A 16869-nucleotide genomic window follows, 5' to 3' on the forward strand; every position below is an offset into this window, starting at 1 on the left:
TCCTAGTATTCCATGAGATTATGAAGGCCTGTAATAACTGCTGCAAATGCATAGTTAGCAGATCTACCAACTGAACTAGCAAGCAGATGCAGAATGTCATGCGCTATACACAAATTAACTATTGTATTATTTATGGGTATAAAATTTAATTAGCAATTTGGCTCATTAGCCAATTTCCAGATAAACAGAGATACACATAAAATTTTGGGGTAAAACAATAGAACAACCAAGAGTTAGGAGATAAAAACATATCAATTTGGAAAATTGTGTCTTAGATCAAGATGTAGGGTCTGTGGGAAACATGCCCACAGAGATATTCCCAAATTAAATGGAAAAAGTCCTTCTGGGAGGTTTGTTGGAGTACTGAAATGAGATAGACAAGACTTGCAATGATGCAAGGAGAATGACATTGCTTGGTGGATGCAATCTAACTCAAGAAAATGATTATACAATTCTTGCATGTAAAGCCAAAATAACACAAACCACAGAAGTGCTTTCACACAGATCTAAGGAAAACCTGACTCTTTCTGCTGTAGTACATGAGAAACTTCCATGAAGTTAAGGCACAGACCCACAGCTAATTCACTCATAAAAATGGCAAAAGACTATGAGCTACCTACATCTTATTCCTCTTTAGGCCGCAAAAGGCCTTTAAATTTTATTGGGTTTGTGCAAAACCAGCTGATCAGGCAGAAAAAAATTATAGAATAGTCTCATCTATATGACTGAGAATGCTTCTATTAAAAATATTGATTATATAAAGATTCATTCCTATTGTTGTATTAAAAACAACATTAAAATTAGTTATCTAAGCACTCACTGAACCTCATGCTTCACTAAATGGGGTTTTCTGAGAAGTAATTTATTTCTTGCTTCACATTTTATATTTCTTACTCTTCAGCTTCTTTCCTTAACTGAGAAAGGCAATTCACAATGAATTTGCATCATTTTCACTTAATGACATGCTATGCAGTTGTTCTCCCTTTGGATACTCAGCAATATATTTATTTTTTCTTTGTTTCATTTCAATAGGCTTTTACTTACCTTTATGTTCTATACTTACATTATGGTTCTACAAATAACAAAGAATTTATTATTTTTATTAGGAAATTTACATGAAGCTATAGTTACTTGTCACATAATGACTGATAATATAGAGAAAAGATAACAAAGGTAGACAGCAAAAAACCTTTTATGTAGCACTTTTATTGCTGTATCACCTTATATGCAGTGAAGATGGATACTTCCTACTCCATTTTCAAAACAAAATGCATCTTAGAACTTGAAAGAAAATTCACAATTTCTCCTCTGCTGTTTGATAAAAAAAGTAAAATCAAGCCAACCAAAACCCCAAAGTACCTCAACTTAGGCATGTCCATTTTTTAGATAACATGTTTGAGAACCATAAATATTCCCTCCTTCCTCTTCTTCTCTCTCTGCGAAAGGGCAGGACAGATGTACCAGTATATTCATTCATTAGGGTGTACACATAAGAATTCAAACACTATGTCAGAAAACCTCTGACAAGGAGCATCCACAAAACATCTCAAAAGCAAGGAAAGCATGAAGATTTTATAATGTTTACTAAAAAAGTGGGGAAACTGCTTCTAAAGGTCATCCCCCAATTTTTGGGCAGTCTTTCTACTGTTTTTCCATTATTCAAGGAGGAGGAATAAGGGAATAAAGGTGCTGGGGTCAGCAGCTGGCTTCATCTCTCTGGGCTCAGGGCACTAACTGGGGCCTTGTCACTGCTGGGTGACACCAACTGCTCCAGAGAAGCAGTTTTTAGACCTTCAGCTTCTCTCCAACTCTGTGTTTTACAACCTGATGACTTGGGGGCCAATTCTCAGCATGCATAAACTCTCAGAGCTCCCCGGCACTACCAGAAGAGTCCTTTACATCTAAATAATTGCCACTGTGCCTTCTTTGCTCCATTACCCCCTTGGCTCAGCATTTTCAGCACACTCTCATTGTGGGCTGGCACACACAGAGCTTTTGGTACACAGGCTGTCATTTCATAGGACCTATGATGAACACCAAAACCAAAATCCTTTCCCTAGCATTCACATTAACTGCAACAATTGGAGATTTAAAGAACTATCATTGGAAAGACAAACCAAAAAGCCGTTTCTGTGCAGGACAATATTCCTTGTGTCAGTACTAAACCACTAACTGCCATCCTTGAAAAATTAACCAGGAGCATGAAGAGGAACAGTCTAGACTACTTTTCTGTTTGCAGTTATGCAGACAAAAAATTACTCCAAAATGGTAAGATAAATACAACAGAGAATAAAAACAATGATCAAAACCAGCATTGTGGCTTTCATTTAATTTATGGGAGTGTTTTAATAACTCCCTTCGCTCTTTGATGGTCAAAATAAAACAGCAAGCACAAGTAACACTGCTCTACTGACAACACAGTTACGTTTCTGCACAACTGAGTGATGCCATCAAGTGGTCAACAAACACACCAGTTATTTTCCAAGTAAGGTTTTTGGGTTAATCTTCATTGAATACACTGCATTTTGTGTGGAGAAGCTCCTGCCATGAAATCAGCAAAAAGCACACTCTACTGATAAAAGTGCATCAATTGAGAGCACTAGTGACAGATAAGAGCTGGCCTTGCTTTTCCAAAAGACAGCTCTGGCACTGCTCACTAGCTCCTCCTAAGAAGGTAAGAGTCTCTGAGAGCACAAACAGCCTTCTACTTTAGGATTTTTTTTGCTATTGGTTTTGCAGTTGGGTGGATCTAGAAGACCACACCAGGAAAGACTGCATAACATAGGTATTAAAAGTATTTACATTTTTTTTAAAGCAGCTTGGGATTGTGAGTGGTTAAGGATGTGCAACTTTTAAACCCTTTCTAGTTTTCTTAATTAATAATAAAAAGAGCCATAAGCAGCTAAAATAGAAATTCAATGGTACAGAAATTTTGCAGAATAACTGTTCTTCTGTTTTCCCAACAAAATGTAACTCCATTAGTGAAGACTTGCGCTTGGAATTGTAGTTTGGCATGATTAAAAATGTGATTAAGCATTTCTGGTAATTTTGAATAGTGCATGGTTCTACACATTAATCACAATGGCATCCAAATACTATTTTAAGGCACTAGGTGGAACTGAATCAGCTTTGGCTTTTTTTTTTTTCCTGTTTCCCCTTCAACACTAGTTCTGAGGTAGAATTAACTGCAAACCATCTCAATTATTCACAGAACATAACTGCTTTTCTGAACACTGCATATTTGATCTTTGTTCTTTGTAAGTTCTTCAATAATTATGTTTTCTTTTGCCCTTCAACACAGAATGAGCTGCACTCTCTCACCCTCTGTTTTTTTCACCTGCCTTTCATGACAAATCAATGACACAGAAGTATTTTTTACACCCTCGTTAGCATTCTGCGGGGATGCCTGACTTTGTTGCCTCCTTTGGGACTATTTCACTTATACATGCTGAGTATTATTTCAATGTCAGTGTGGCTCAGGCTCAGTTGGAGCACGCACAAAAGGAAAACACTCCTCTGCCATCTACAAAAGCAGTCAAACATGGCAATTCCAGATAAGCTGATAAAACCTCCCATTCTTTGGTCCTGAGGAGCACATTTGGATTCAGAGCAGCATTGACAACCAAGGAACACGCTAGCCCTGCCTGCCTATCTAAAGACAGCTATGCACAAATAGGGCCAAGAGAAACTTCCCTTTGGGGAGAGGCTTAAACTCTTCCCCTTTGCATCACACCTTCAGCTGAAAGCAGAAGGGATGAGCATCAGCCCAAACCTCCTCAACACTGTTTCTGCACTACCTACAAAAGACTCCTGTTGTTCCCCCAGCACATGAGGAGCACGTGCCACTCACTGCACACTCCCACTCACGTAGACATTTTAAGCAAACCAAAACACTGACGCATGATCTCCTTTCCAATCTGCCATTGTGCTCACTAAAGTGCCTACTTGAAAACAACAAAGTCAAATAACCCCAAACATTGCTCCGAAGCAGCACTTTACATCCTCAGACTTTAAGGAGGACTCTGGGTGTGCATAATGCTGTCGGGGCTGCTGTGTTACCAGAGCCAAATGATATGAGGCTCAAGGTAAGTTCACAAAGGCTACACCACTGTCTCATGCACAGACAGCAAGTGCCATACTCCAACAAGCAGCTCCAGAAATGCACAGCCCTAAATTCATCCTTATGGTCCCATCTATGATCTTCTCCCTCCCACAGCTGCTACTTCTACCAGCAAAGGGGACAGCGATTTTACATAAGGCAGAGGAGACACCAGAAATCTTCACATAGCCAGGGAAGCACAGCCGTGGTGAAGGAGCCCACTTATCTGAACAGCATTCATTTATTTATGCCAACTGCTGAAAGACTTGTAGTGTTTATGAATCTGGTTGTGACTCAGGAGGTATTTATAGCTTATATTTATCGACAAGCTTTAGGGGTTGATCTATTGAAAGATCTCTGCAATGTATCACATACTTACAACTGCATTCAAAGATTATGCAAATATCCCAAGCCTAGCAACAGTCTAAAGCTGCTATGTCATTTTCTAAAATCAACTTTAAAAGGAACACTTTCTCCTTTCCTCACTCATGAAAGACATAACAAATGCCAAAATTATTTTTGCTCATTACTAAGGAAAGGTTCCTGTCCTCACTCAGCACTAGTATTCGTGATATAAAAACCACTTTGCTTGCAGATCTCAAATCCCCCATGGCCATCCAGTGCTATAAACTGGATAGCATTAAAACATTGCAAATCTGCATTCTCCAGTTTTCCTTTTAGCTGTTGCCACTGAATAACTTCAGACACCACACAACTTTTTCAACACCTACTAAAGCTACTATAAATTATTTGAGTATTATTCTGAATTTCTGTCTCCCCTTCAGCTCTGCATGAAACAAGTCAGGGGAAAACACCAAAATTCACAAATTGTCAGGAGTTCTCATCTGAATACATGAAATTAGCCAGTTGTTCAAATGTGTTTAACACCTGGTAGTTCCCACTGTGAACCTGAGGGCAGATTTTCAAAACATCTCAGCATTTACATGCTTCCTTACCAGAGGCTGCTGCAAGACCAGGCCTCTTATTTTGCTGTTTAAATGAGACCTGACCTCTTGAAAGTTTTTCCCCTTTTCAACCAGACCTTTTCTTTTAAAAAAAAAAAACTATGTCACCCTCTGTCTCTGGGGATAAACAGGTATTACACTGGAGATAACCAGGCTTACCTCAAACCAACAGAAATGCAGAATACTTAATATTATTAAAAATTGTTTAAAAATCAGTCTAATTACAACTTGAAATTAAGGTTTCTCACCACATGATTATCACACTAATTCAGACTCATCTAGAGGAAGCCACATAGAAAATATCTGCTTTTAAAACACCTCACATTCCACAGGAAGATACTGCTTCACTTAAAGGCTCTACTTTCAGCTGTTGTACAATTCCTTCAACTGCATCTGATTTCAGTTACTAGTAACTACATTATATATACACAATATATATATTGTCAGAGTGGAGAGATAATGCAGGATAACCCAAGCCCTGTGGCATGATCTATACAGAAATATCATATTACATGTCTTATTAGGTGCCACTTAGGCTTTATTACTAAGAATACTTAACTGGTTGTTATGTTTTATATTCATATAATCTCATTATACAACACCTTCAGGTGGCTTTCTTTACTCACAGACTAAAACCAAAATAAATTTTTCCCTGTCCTCTTACCACTGCATTTGAATGCATTCTACAGAAGACCAAGAGAGTTACTACTGCACTGTGGTCAGAACAGACAGTTACCAGAGCATTATCACGTGGGGAAAAGGAAGGAATTCAATATTGCACCTTCTGAATCTGTTTCTACAGGGATTTGTAACACCAATAACCAGTGCTCGTGCAGAGGGTCAAACACACATGGAAGGAAAATGCTTAAACTAACAAGATAAACCTCACAACAGAGAAGCTAGTGCCTAATTTCAAGCTGGGCACGCAGAGAAATTGGTTTAAGGAAAGGAAAAGATGCACCTCAAATCTTGAAACAGAAAGAGTAGGTCAGAGAAGGTTTCTACTTTCAAATATCTTTTTTTTTTTTACAAGTTAAAAAATTATGTGACTTGTTAGAAATGTGAATTTCTAATGAGAAATGAGGAATTTTTGTTTGTATGTTCATATATCATCAGCTTCTCACTAAAGGCATTCATTATTGGATCTTACAGATTTTCTGAGAACATATTATGACTGTATGCTCAAGTCATAAGCCAAGTAAAAAAAATTCAAGTGTTAGAAAAGCCACACAACATCTAGAGCCTTCTTGCGATCCTCACGCTGTCCCAAGCATTAGAGAATTTTACTGTGAGAAACACCCAAATCCTAGACTCATAAAAATCAAGCTACAGCAGGATGCCATAGACAGCACAGTGTCAGCTTGAGAGCCTGGACATCCTGTCAAAAACCAAGGTATTCCCTGCAGGGCTGAGGTGGGCTTTCTTCAGTCATCATTGTATGTCTGTTATACACCGATTTCTTCTCTTTTTACTGCACAACAGCTTTATAAAATCACTGTCTTGTCCAGAACAGATGCTATATGCACCAGCTAAATTGTCACATCCTTCACAGCATCTATTCTTTTCTCCTAATCACTGAATTGTTTTCTTAAAGCAATCTGACTATAAGGTATAAGGGCTGCAGGGAATCACTACCCAGGCCTGGCAGCACATTACCCTCTTGTTTGACTGATAATAACCTGCACAATTGGCACTGTGGGCTTTTCAAGTTTCCCAAATCTCTCCAAAAGTGAGGCATTGCCTTCTGAAGTTAAATCCCTAGACACATCATGAAGGCACAGCCCCTGAGAGCTCTAACAGGGCAGCCCGGTTCTGCAGACTCAGTGGTGACTGTTAGCTATCCAAATCCAACCTTCCCAATTTACTTCAAACAACCATTTCCCAAAGATCCCATTTCATGAGCATTAGGCCAGAACACATTTGTTCATTCAAGGATCTCTGTCTAAACACATACCATAGATGTAGAAAACTCCTTGTCCCTCCCCACATCACCTGGGTTCTACACAGCTTTTGAGCATTTTCTATAGCATTAATTATGCATGCAGTACTATGAACCATTTGTATTTTGGACCCGATTCATCGCAGTAACTAACTACTATGAAATGCAATTAATTTATTTCCTTACAGGCTGAAACTACTTTGTGCAACCAGGAAAACTGCCTCCTGGATAGACATGTCAGCTGATTTCTCAGGGGGCCTTTTGTCACAGAGGCTCTCCATTTTCATGTAGTAAGAATATTTTGATGTAGTCCACATCTACATCTTGAGGATGTCTGTCTGGCAGACAACGACCTTGCACATTTACTAGTCTCAGAAACTCCATGGAGACCACTCTTATTTTATATATATATATTTAGACTGACAACCATTTCTCAATTCTACAAGAGAAAAGTGCTGGGTTTTGGTTTTGTTTTGTTTTTTTTTTTACAATAACAGGTTTTCTTAGCTATAGAGCCCAAGGCACAATATGTTATCCTTGGCCACAGTACCAACACAAGGTGTTAATGAAGCCCAAGACTGAAGCAGGGTTAAAGTTTGGGTCAAGTCTTGCTCCTTCTCGTACACTTTACACAACTACATCTAGGTGTAACCAAGGCACATATCAGATGCTCCTTCCTCACAGCCCTCTCCTAGAGGAGGGTGGCTGCACATACCAGACACAGGCTGGACTCCCTGGAGACCAAGGCCAGCATCCACGACAGGGACAAATTGCTTCCTCTGTTCCCTGAGCTACAGGCAAGCACAGCAAGGTGTTAAAGTGAGCTGCAGGATCAGACCCTGCTGGGCAGGACAGACATTGCTCTGTACATTTAGGCCTCCACCACACCTTGGCAGAAAAAAATTTTTCTCACTTCCACTCCAAGCACCTTTCCAGACTAAAACAGATTTCTGTGCAATACAACAAAAGGCAACATCTCACTTAAGTCTCTCCCAATTTCCTTGGCCCTGTGTGCATGCAGGAGACTGCACTATATTCTTGCTTATGCTAGGAAAAAGGGGGTTCTAAATAGCAGAAGTGCCAATGATTTTTCCCCAGTTTAATGATACATTTGATTAACTGCACTGACCACAGCTAATCAGGTAACTCATAGGACTTCAGTGTCTTCGAACATCAAAACTGAATGAAAAGGTTTTCTTGAGCAATGACCAAATACATCAGCTAATTTATCAGCTAAACTGTCAGAAAGACTCAAAAATAGAAAGGTAGGTAATGTTCAATTTGCAGACTAATTTTAGAACACAGTGAAATGAAAAGCATAATGAAAGGAAAGGCAGTGTTTTCTACCAATGGTCTCAAGACACTTCTGTTTTTCATTAACTGGAAGACAACTTTCACATTTTGTGAATATACCCTTGCTAATATTCAGCACAAGACATTCAGAATCCAACCAGCCGAACTGCAGCAAGGCCCAGGAGCTGACACAGGCTCCTAATCAGGGACCTGGGCACACACAGAGTTCCATGACACAAGCAGCTAAAGCATCACACAATGTGCTGATGCACTAGGAAGCAAATGTGATCCAAAAAGGGCAGCTATTTTGAAGTGACAAGTTTCTTGCCCACTGACCCTTGCTGAAGTCATTTAAGTATCAAGCTCCACAAAGCAAAAGATCAACCACCAGAAGTTTAGTATGAAGAATATATGAAACTTTTTTATAAACAAAGGTTAAACAATTAAACATTGACATTTCAATTCAGGTAGTGCCTTTTTTCAAATTTTTACAATCTAAACACTTGGGAACATGGGGGAAAGTTAACAAAAATACATCTTTTTAATACAAAAATTGAAAACCAGCTGAAGTTCAATGCACCAGCCACTCCTGTCACCACCACCATCTCCCATTCCTGTCTCCCCATTTCCCTCATGACAGGACTCAGGTTCTGACCCACACCAACCATCACCCTGAGCAGGAGATCCCAGCTGCAGTTAAATAACCAATGCCCTCACGCTTCCTATGCCCATGTGCAACTTCACCCCACAAGACAGTCACATTTCTCAAGGGTATGAAAGCCAGAAAAATTTGGCTACTGATTGGTCTCTATAAACTCCACTTGGGGTGAGCACCAGCTGGCAGCTTCTTCCTTCAGCTCCTTGCTATGAGAAGTTTGAGCTCTCAAGGGCAAATCATACAATGCCTCCAGCATAAAGCTCTCCTGTACACCTGGGGTGCATGCCAGCCAAGATGGAGACTGAATCTGTCGAACACAATCCCCAATTTCCATCACTCAGAATCTAACCAAGGGTGATAGGCTTTCTCCTTCACCAGAAATGCCAGTGTTTGTTTTGAGTGGAGTGCCACAGTAAGCACAATACTTTATGCCACTTAGACAAATCAGGAGAGACTAAACTTTTATCTTCAGGATCAATTTGATTTAGCTGGAAAACTCCATTTCTCATCTCTGCACATTTGACAGAAGGCAAGGAGTCACATGGATAATTTATACAGTTAAATTAATGATAGCAAGGTCTAATTTCATTTGTGTAATCATTTGCTTATTTCTTGTATTTGTGTTTTTCCTGAAGTACTTGCACGAAGCATGCAATTGTATTCTGTTGGAGTGGCTAACACAGCATGAAGAGAAAGAGATACTTGTCATGTAATTTCAGGCCTTGCACAGCAGAATCACAAGTTACATTATTTTTGGCTACTAAAATCAAAACAGGGCAGGTGTTATAAAAAGTAAATGACCAGAAATCTGAATTCCTATAAACTATTTTTAATGCAGATAACTGTCCATGTATTCCTTGTGCAGTCCAGGATCATCTCTCTTCTGTTACAAAGTATGGTACAATATGGATTTCCAGCCATGTGTCACTGAAAGGCTAAAGGTGAAGGTTTTTTGAGACAAAATTTTGGACCCACTCTATGAAGACTTGTTATCCCCCAATTGTTCCTCTGTCAGAGTTCAGTGTTGTACTTGTGCAAGCAACACCCTCACTGAAGGTAAATACAGTATTGAATCTGCCATATTAGCTAGCTTGGCTTGTCAAGGCCAGTGTCTTTTCCATATCTGTCACTGACACCACACCAATCTCTCTAAAGCTTCTAAAACCTTCTGCAGACATACACAAAACCAAAGTCCTATAAGGGAATATTCTTCAGAATATTGTCATATTCATTGGCTTTTGTGCTGAAGCATGAGGATTTAAAGTCTTTATAATTTCTTAATCCTATCAAGTATACTTGTGCATTTTCTAATTATCTGCGTAGAGTCTAATCCTTACCAAAAAAAAAAAAAGGAAATAAAAAAATCCTACCAAGATTCTAAGCACTCAATGCATTAACTCTGAGTTCACAAAGTACTTGCTGGTTTTAAGCCTTGACGCTGCCTCCTATGGAGCTGAAATCAAGTCCCTCTTGCTCTCTCTTGCCATCACCATTTCCCCTCCTCCAATTATGATTTTTTTTTTAAAAGCTCCAATTCTCTGCTGTTTTCCACATCTTTAATCAGCTTTTGCTTCCTTGTGAATACTTAAGCATGTGTCACATACATCTTCACAAAATGCAGTCACCAGAAAGGAAAAAAGAAAACCATGGCATTCCTAGCACATTCCCATTGATCTCTCTCCAGGGACACTTGAGCCCTTTCCTCCACAAACCCCAATACAGCTGTGAAATTCCTTATTTTCCCCTGAGCACACCTCTGCCAGTCTCCACAGGGAGTTTCAGCTGCCATTACAGGGCCCACTGACCTACTCTTGTTGGAGTTACTGCCTTCCCTAGCCTGGATGGGTGTCACCCACACATAACTGTTCTTCCCAAATCCAGATTAGGGATGAGAACATGAAACACTATTTCTAGGGTAGAACTTGTACATTTTTTCCTGTTCTAACCATTTGTGTTCACCTACCCTCACAGAGCTCTTGAACTACAACAGCTTCCCACCTCCACTCTCTCCAGAACTGCTTAGATATTCACTGGCTTCTGTGAGCATTTGCCAGGGCATGATTTTTCCATATGGTAACCCATTGACCTGTAATAGTTTTGTCTGAACATTTTGGAAAAAAAGAAGTAGACCTCAGAGCAAGTGTTTCCATCTTTGGTGAAGATCGCATTGTCTTATAACCCCGTGTTTAATTGGGTATTGCTTTGGGAAATCATGTTGCAGCTTCAGCAAAAGCCACAAGCTGTCTCATAGGACCTCAAAGGCATTGTAACTGTCCTATTTTAATGAAATTGCACTTGCAGTGCTGCAGCAAAACATGTCATACATCTCGTTCCAGTCCTTTGAAGAGATAATAAACAAAACCAAAAGAACAGTGAGCTGATTATAAAGCTACCCCTGTTTTTTTAAGAATGATTAGTACCAAATATTGCTGTATCTGGAAAGACATGAAAAGCCAAACCAACATAACCTACAAATGGTCTTTACATTTTGTCTACACTGGGCAGTTCACAGCTGCACGAGCCACTGGTACATGAGCTAGGTCATTTTGAAGTCACACAGAAGGTTTTTCCCTGCTACAGTGCACTGAGCAGTGCAGACAAGCCCATAAGTGCCAGATCTCACAAATGCAAAGTAGGGCAGAAGGTCTGATGTTCTGGATAAGCCCCACGTGTTTCTGATGCACTCAGGGCAGTTGTTATGCTACAATGGTTTTCTCCATCAAAAAAATCTTGCAAAATATGAATTAATTCAAGATTCAACAGGGATGCAGAACTCACCCTAGAAACCAACACAATTTCTTAAGGAAATGATACCACAAAAAAAAAGGAACAATTCAGTGCTGAATTGTTTGAGCTTACCCTTGCTCTAGAATTCACAGGCTAAACACATGAGCTAAAAATTCCTCTAAAATATTTAAAAGTCCTGTACAGAACTTTTCAACAAGCCTTTCACTCCATTATATGGCTAAGAAGAAATGTTACTCACTCCAGTACAAATTTCCCTTATGCAAATCATCCAGGATTTACTACTTAGAAGTGGAAATGAAGGTTCCCTCTCATGTCTGCGGTGCAAGAAATTACCATGTACTGCTTATTATCAGCAGCAGAATCCTTACAACTCATTTCTTTGTCCTTTAAAGCATCTAAATGGAAACAAAATTCCAGGATGTACGGATAAGCTTTTTAACAAGGTGAATGATTTATTACACCACCACGAATACTTACAGTGCTGTTACTGGTTTTAGAGGAAACTTTATCTTATGTCTCACTTGGATCATGACTGTACCCAATTTCCAATTTGGAGTATTTGTTGTAGTTCAGTTAAACTTGTGCATATGCACGTCACACACCTTGGTATTCTACCCCAATACACTAGTGAAGAACACTGACTCCTTAAACTGCACTTTTAAGAATAAACTTCAGGGAGATTAAAAACCAAAAACGAAAAAGGTTTTTTCTGAACCAAAGAGCAGAAAGCAGAATCATTGTCAGAGTTTTCATTTACTGCCTCCACAAGCATCAATTAAAATCGCTGGGTTGGTGTACACCATCAGATAAAATAACAAGCAAATAATGGATAGAGAGCCTTGCTACAGCATCAAGTGTTGCTTTGAAGAGGAGCCTCAGAGTTTGCAGTGCTGATTCCTCTCTGTTTGATCTACCACATACTAGCTTGCACAAAAGTATTCACTTACCCCTGACAACACACTCTTCTGCTTGCATTATCTTTGCTGGACTGTCATAATGCCCTCTTCACTTTGGAACCTCTGAGAACACAGAGCACAAATTCAGACTCAATTTATCTTACAGCAGTGGAGACAGGTCTACCATTCAGAGCTGGAATAAGAGATACCAGACTGGAATAAAACCAGGATTTGGCACTAAAATACATATATATGTATGTTTGCATACATTTTCAAGGCAACTGACTTGCATAATGCTCTTTTGTGATCCCTAATAATTGACTTACACCTCGTGGCCTGTGCATTCAGACAGAATCCAGCTATGAACATCCAAGAGAAGCAATGGCACTGTCAACAATTACAAAGAAACTAAACTAATGCAAACAAACCCTGCTAATAACAGAGGAAATACCATGGCTAAATGGTATCACTTTTACTTTTTTTAATTATAAAAATAAAAACAGTATCTGCCTCTTAGATATTACAGCCAAAAACAAAGAGATCTGTATTACCAAAGAGCCACAATCACTGAATACAGAAATCACTAAGTAAAAAGAGAATAAGAAACCACCTATCTCAATACTACCTTGCCTTTTCCTTCCCTTACTGAATTAACAAGATGAAGCAGAGCATGTATTGTGACCCTCCTGCCTGTACACTGACAGCAGTTCCAGCAGCTTAACAGAACTAACCCAAGTTAGAGCTGGCTTCCAATCCACTCTTTGGATTAGATGTACCCTACAAAATATCAAAATATTTTTTACGAAAATTTTTTAATTTTAAGTCCTGTAGAATTTGTTGTCCTTCATACTGCAAGCTCTGCAATTTAATTGTGCTTTCTATGAAAGAGAAATTATTTTAAAACAACTATTTTCGTTGGACACCCCTGAGATCCCATATTACAACACGCAGATAATTCTCACTCCATACTCTTACTTCTCTCGCATCCACATTTTTACATTCTATTATGTCTTTTCATACAGCAATCCTAATCTATTGTGTTTCTCCTCCTGCACAGGCAGCTCCACACCTTTAACCATCCTTCTTGTCCTTCTTCTAGATTTTATCAGTTTTGCTGTGACCTTTAAGAGACAGGATCATCAGATCTACACACAGAAACTGAGATACAGAAGTACACTTGAAAAATGGGGTTGATTTGTTCACCATTCCTTTCTTAAAAATCCTTCAGATTTATTTGTCGTTTCTTACTGTCACCAAGAATTCAAGTAGTGGTTTTTGAGAAATAGCCACAATAGATACATGATCTCTTTCCTGAATGGTAATAACAGTTTTCAAATTTACTACTGTGTACGTGAACACATATATATTCTGTGTGGAAACACACACATAGCATATTGCAACAGAAAATGCTTCTTGACAGCCCCAGAATGCTAAGAAGACAAAATACCAAGAAAAAAAACCAAACCAACAAATAGTCCGTCATACCTGATCAAAATAATTATTGAACTATACGCATCTTCCCACCCCTATGTCCACTTCCCCAAAAATTATTATTATTATTTATAAAAGCAGACAGCCTGAAAAACAGGAGGACACGTGTTTGGTATTTGGCCAGTGTCCAAACTGAAGTCAAGCACAGGTATGTCCTCACCAGCTAACATCAGATCACCATCACATACTCTCCCCACCACACAACACGTGCTGCAGGGGGCTGTCACACAGCCAGGAATCTGTCACTGCTCTCAGAGTGCTCAAACAGAAACAGCCCCTCAGCTCAGGGGCAAGCAGTTGCTCTGTCAGCTGATGAAGCCTGCCCAGCACAGGGGCTGCAGGAATAATGCCAGCCTGACCCAGGGTGCCCCAAGCCCACTACAAGTGGCTGTGTAGCATAAGGGATTTTGACCTTGAGGCCACTCCAGGGCAGTGTGGGGAGCAGCTGGGCGTGGGCTGTCACACAGACCTGCTGGCCAGCGTCCTGCAGGGCAATGTGTGGGTGTGCCCACAGCCACACACCACTGTGTGCAGGATTCTCCCCTGCCATCTTCACATGCACCTTTAATACATCCACCTGTACCAGGAAGAAAACTGCAGCATGCAGGATATCAGCAATGAACACATCTAACAACAACTACTAGACAGATACATCACAGAGAGCAAGCACAAATACTGCATTTGTTAGGAAAGAAAAACATATCCTGCAGAAACACAGAACAGCCAAATTCTCTCAATCTCTAGTAACTGCAAGTAAATGTGACTGTGTTCCTTCAGAAAAGTCTTTCTGCGCTACATGTAAATTCATATTTTTCAGAAAATATTGAGAACATCTTTACCTGCCTCAGTGAAATCAAAGAGCATATTTTGAAGCACCAGAAGGTATTTTCTTGCCAGCTTTTCTATTTGTGTTTTCTGATTGTCTGTGTGTTTTTTTCATTTGCACCCAACTGAGCACTGCTACATCACCAGCTCCTTTGTTCTGGCCTGCTCATCTGCTGCAATAACTTTCTTGTTTTCCAGTTGGTAATTCCATCTTCTAGCATATATCATCCTGTTTGGCTACTTTATTCAATTTCATGAAGTTGCCACTGCAAATTATTTGCACAAATGGAGAGCTATTTCTTTTTTACATTACCTCTTCCCCGCTCCAGACTTGCTCCAGCAATGCATTTGGCCCTGCTGGAGTAAATGGTGGAAAAGAATGGCACAAACACAAACCAGAACAACTGAACTCAAGTGCTCAAGGAGAATCACCCAATGGAAAAGCAACATTCATTTTACAAGGCACAGGAAATCAAGATAGCTTATCTTAATTCTACTCATCTTAGAAAAATATTTCCTTAAACTATTTTATGATCTGTACATGCAGCATAAATCCTCCATTATCCACAGTTAATTTAAAGGAGAGGAAAGAATAATAAAGCACTTCATGTTGTTTCAATAAGTGAAAAATTAAACTGCAGCAGCAAATAAGAAGAGAGTCTGTTCTTAACATCACAAAGATGCACAATCCTAACAGGATCTGCAGAATGGGCTATAAGTAATCTTGTTGTCTTCAATTTCTGCTCATCAAATGAAGCACTCCTATTAAATAGGCCTTTATATGCACCCTAATTCAAAAAATGCCAAGAAGTTAATTTAATCCTCAAAGCAGATATTATCAGATGTGTGTCTGGTGCTGTAAACAGATAATAGAAAAAGCACCTTAAATTCACAAACAGAAAATTTCAGGGTTTTTCCATAACATGAACTTTCTACACTTGCCTACATCTCTTTGGCACATCTTGCCCACTTTCCAAGCAGCACAAAAATTCATATTCTAACATGGCTGGAAGCCTGGCAGATAAAAAGCATCCCCAGCCAATATTTTAACCTTAACCACATATTACCCTTGTTTGGAGGAGTTTAAAATACTTTCCTTATTGAAATAGTTCTTCATTTATTTAAGAAGCCTGAATTGCTCCACATTAAAAAGTTTAGGAAAGCTAAACTCTCCCTCTGAGCACCATGATCCATATTTAAGCTTATTTTTCCCTATTGAAACAGCATCTCCAGAGCGCTTGGCTCAACCCACTTGTTGCCCATCAGGGTCAGCCTGATTTGTATCACAAACTGATGACATCCCTGTAGTTACTTCAATTATCTTTCAAACAGGGTAAGACGGGAAGCAGAATGAGAGCAGCCTTTGTCTTTCAGGGGGCTTCATTTGTCAGAGATATCTTAACAACAGGCTGAGGCTTAATTTCTCTATTGCTCACAGGAGAGACCTGCCCAGAGGGTTACAACAGAAGGAGCTGCAGGAAAAAGCAGGACAGCAGGGCCTGGAGGAGCAGCAGGTAACAGAGACAGGCTGAATTATGGCTCCTGCGCAGGGAGGGATGAAGACTGCTCTGGTGATGCCCAAAGGACACACGGGTCACACAGATTCCAGATGCTGTGCAATAAAACACCCGCACGCACAGCTGTGCAGGGCCTCACTCAAGAAAACACACAGCTATGTTTTAACTGATTGTGGGTGTTTTGACACATGCAGCAACCTGTCTCATATCAATATTCAGAAAAAAATGAACGATTTTGTGAATAAACTAAGTGCTGATGATGTTAATCCTAGTCAGTGATTTTCCATCTTTGCAAGAAGGCTTTCCAGTGGAGGGATGGGAGACTGGAAATTCCACAGATGGCAGCCCAGCAAGGTCCCCACCTCCTTCCTCCACCTTCTCTAAAAGGCTGAGCAGTCCTTGAGGGCCTGGGGACAGTCAATGAAAAATTAGTCATGC

At 39.7% G+C, this 16869-nt stretch overlaps 1 protein-coding gene across 22 annotated transcripts in view; it reads right to left on the bottom strand.

Annotated features, from left to right (window-relative positions):
• Positions 1-16869, bottom strand: part of GRID1 (glutamate ionotropic receptor delta type subunit 1) — a 539628-nt gene that overhangs the window by 294081 nt on the left and 228678 nt on the right. Inside the window, exon 1 of one of the 22 annotated variants that reach the window (XM_064430094.1) lies at positions 12650-12692. The exons of the other annotated variants lie outside the window; for them this stretch is intronic. Within the exon in view, the coding sequence (XP_064286164.1) occupies positions 12650-12677 (28 nt within the window). The 5' untranslated portion in view covers positions 12678-12692. Of the gene's footprint in view, positions 1-12649; positions 12693-16869 lie in introns of those variants that run through there. 22 annotated transcript variants of the gene reach the window in all.

This window comes from Passer domesticus, chromosome 8, assembly GCF_036417665.1.
Source record: "Passer domesticus isolate bPasDom1 chromosome 8, bPasDom1.hap1, whole genome shotgun sequence".
Classification (NCBI taxonomy): Eukaryota; Metazoa; Chordata; class Aves; order Passeriformes; family Passeridae; genus Passer; species Passer domesticus.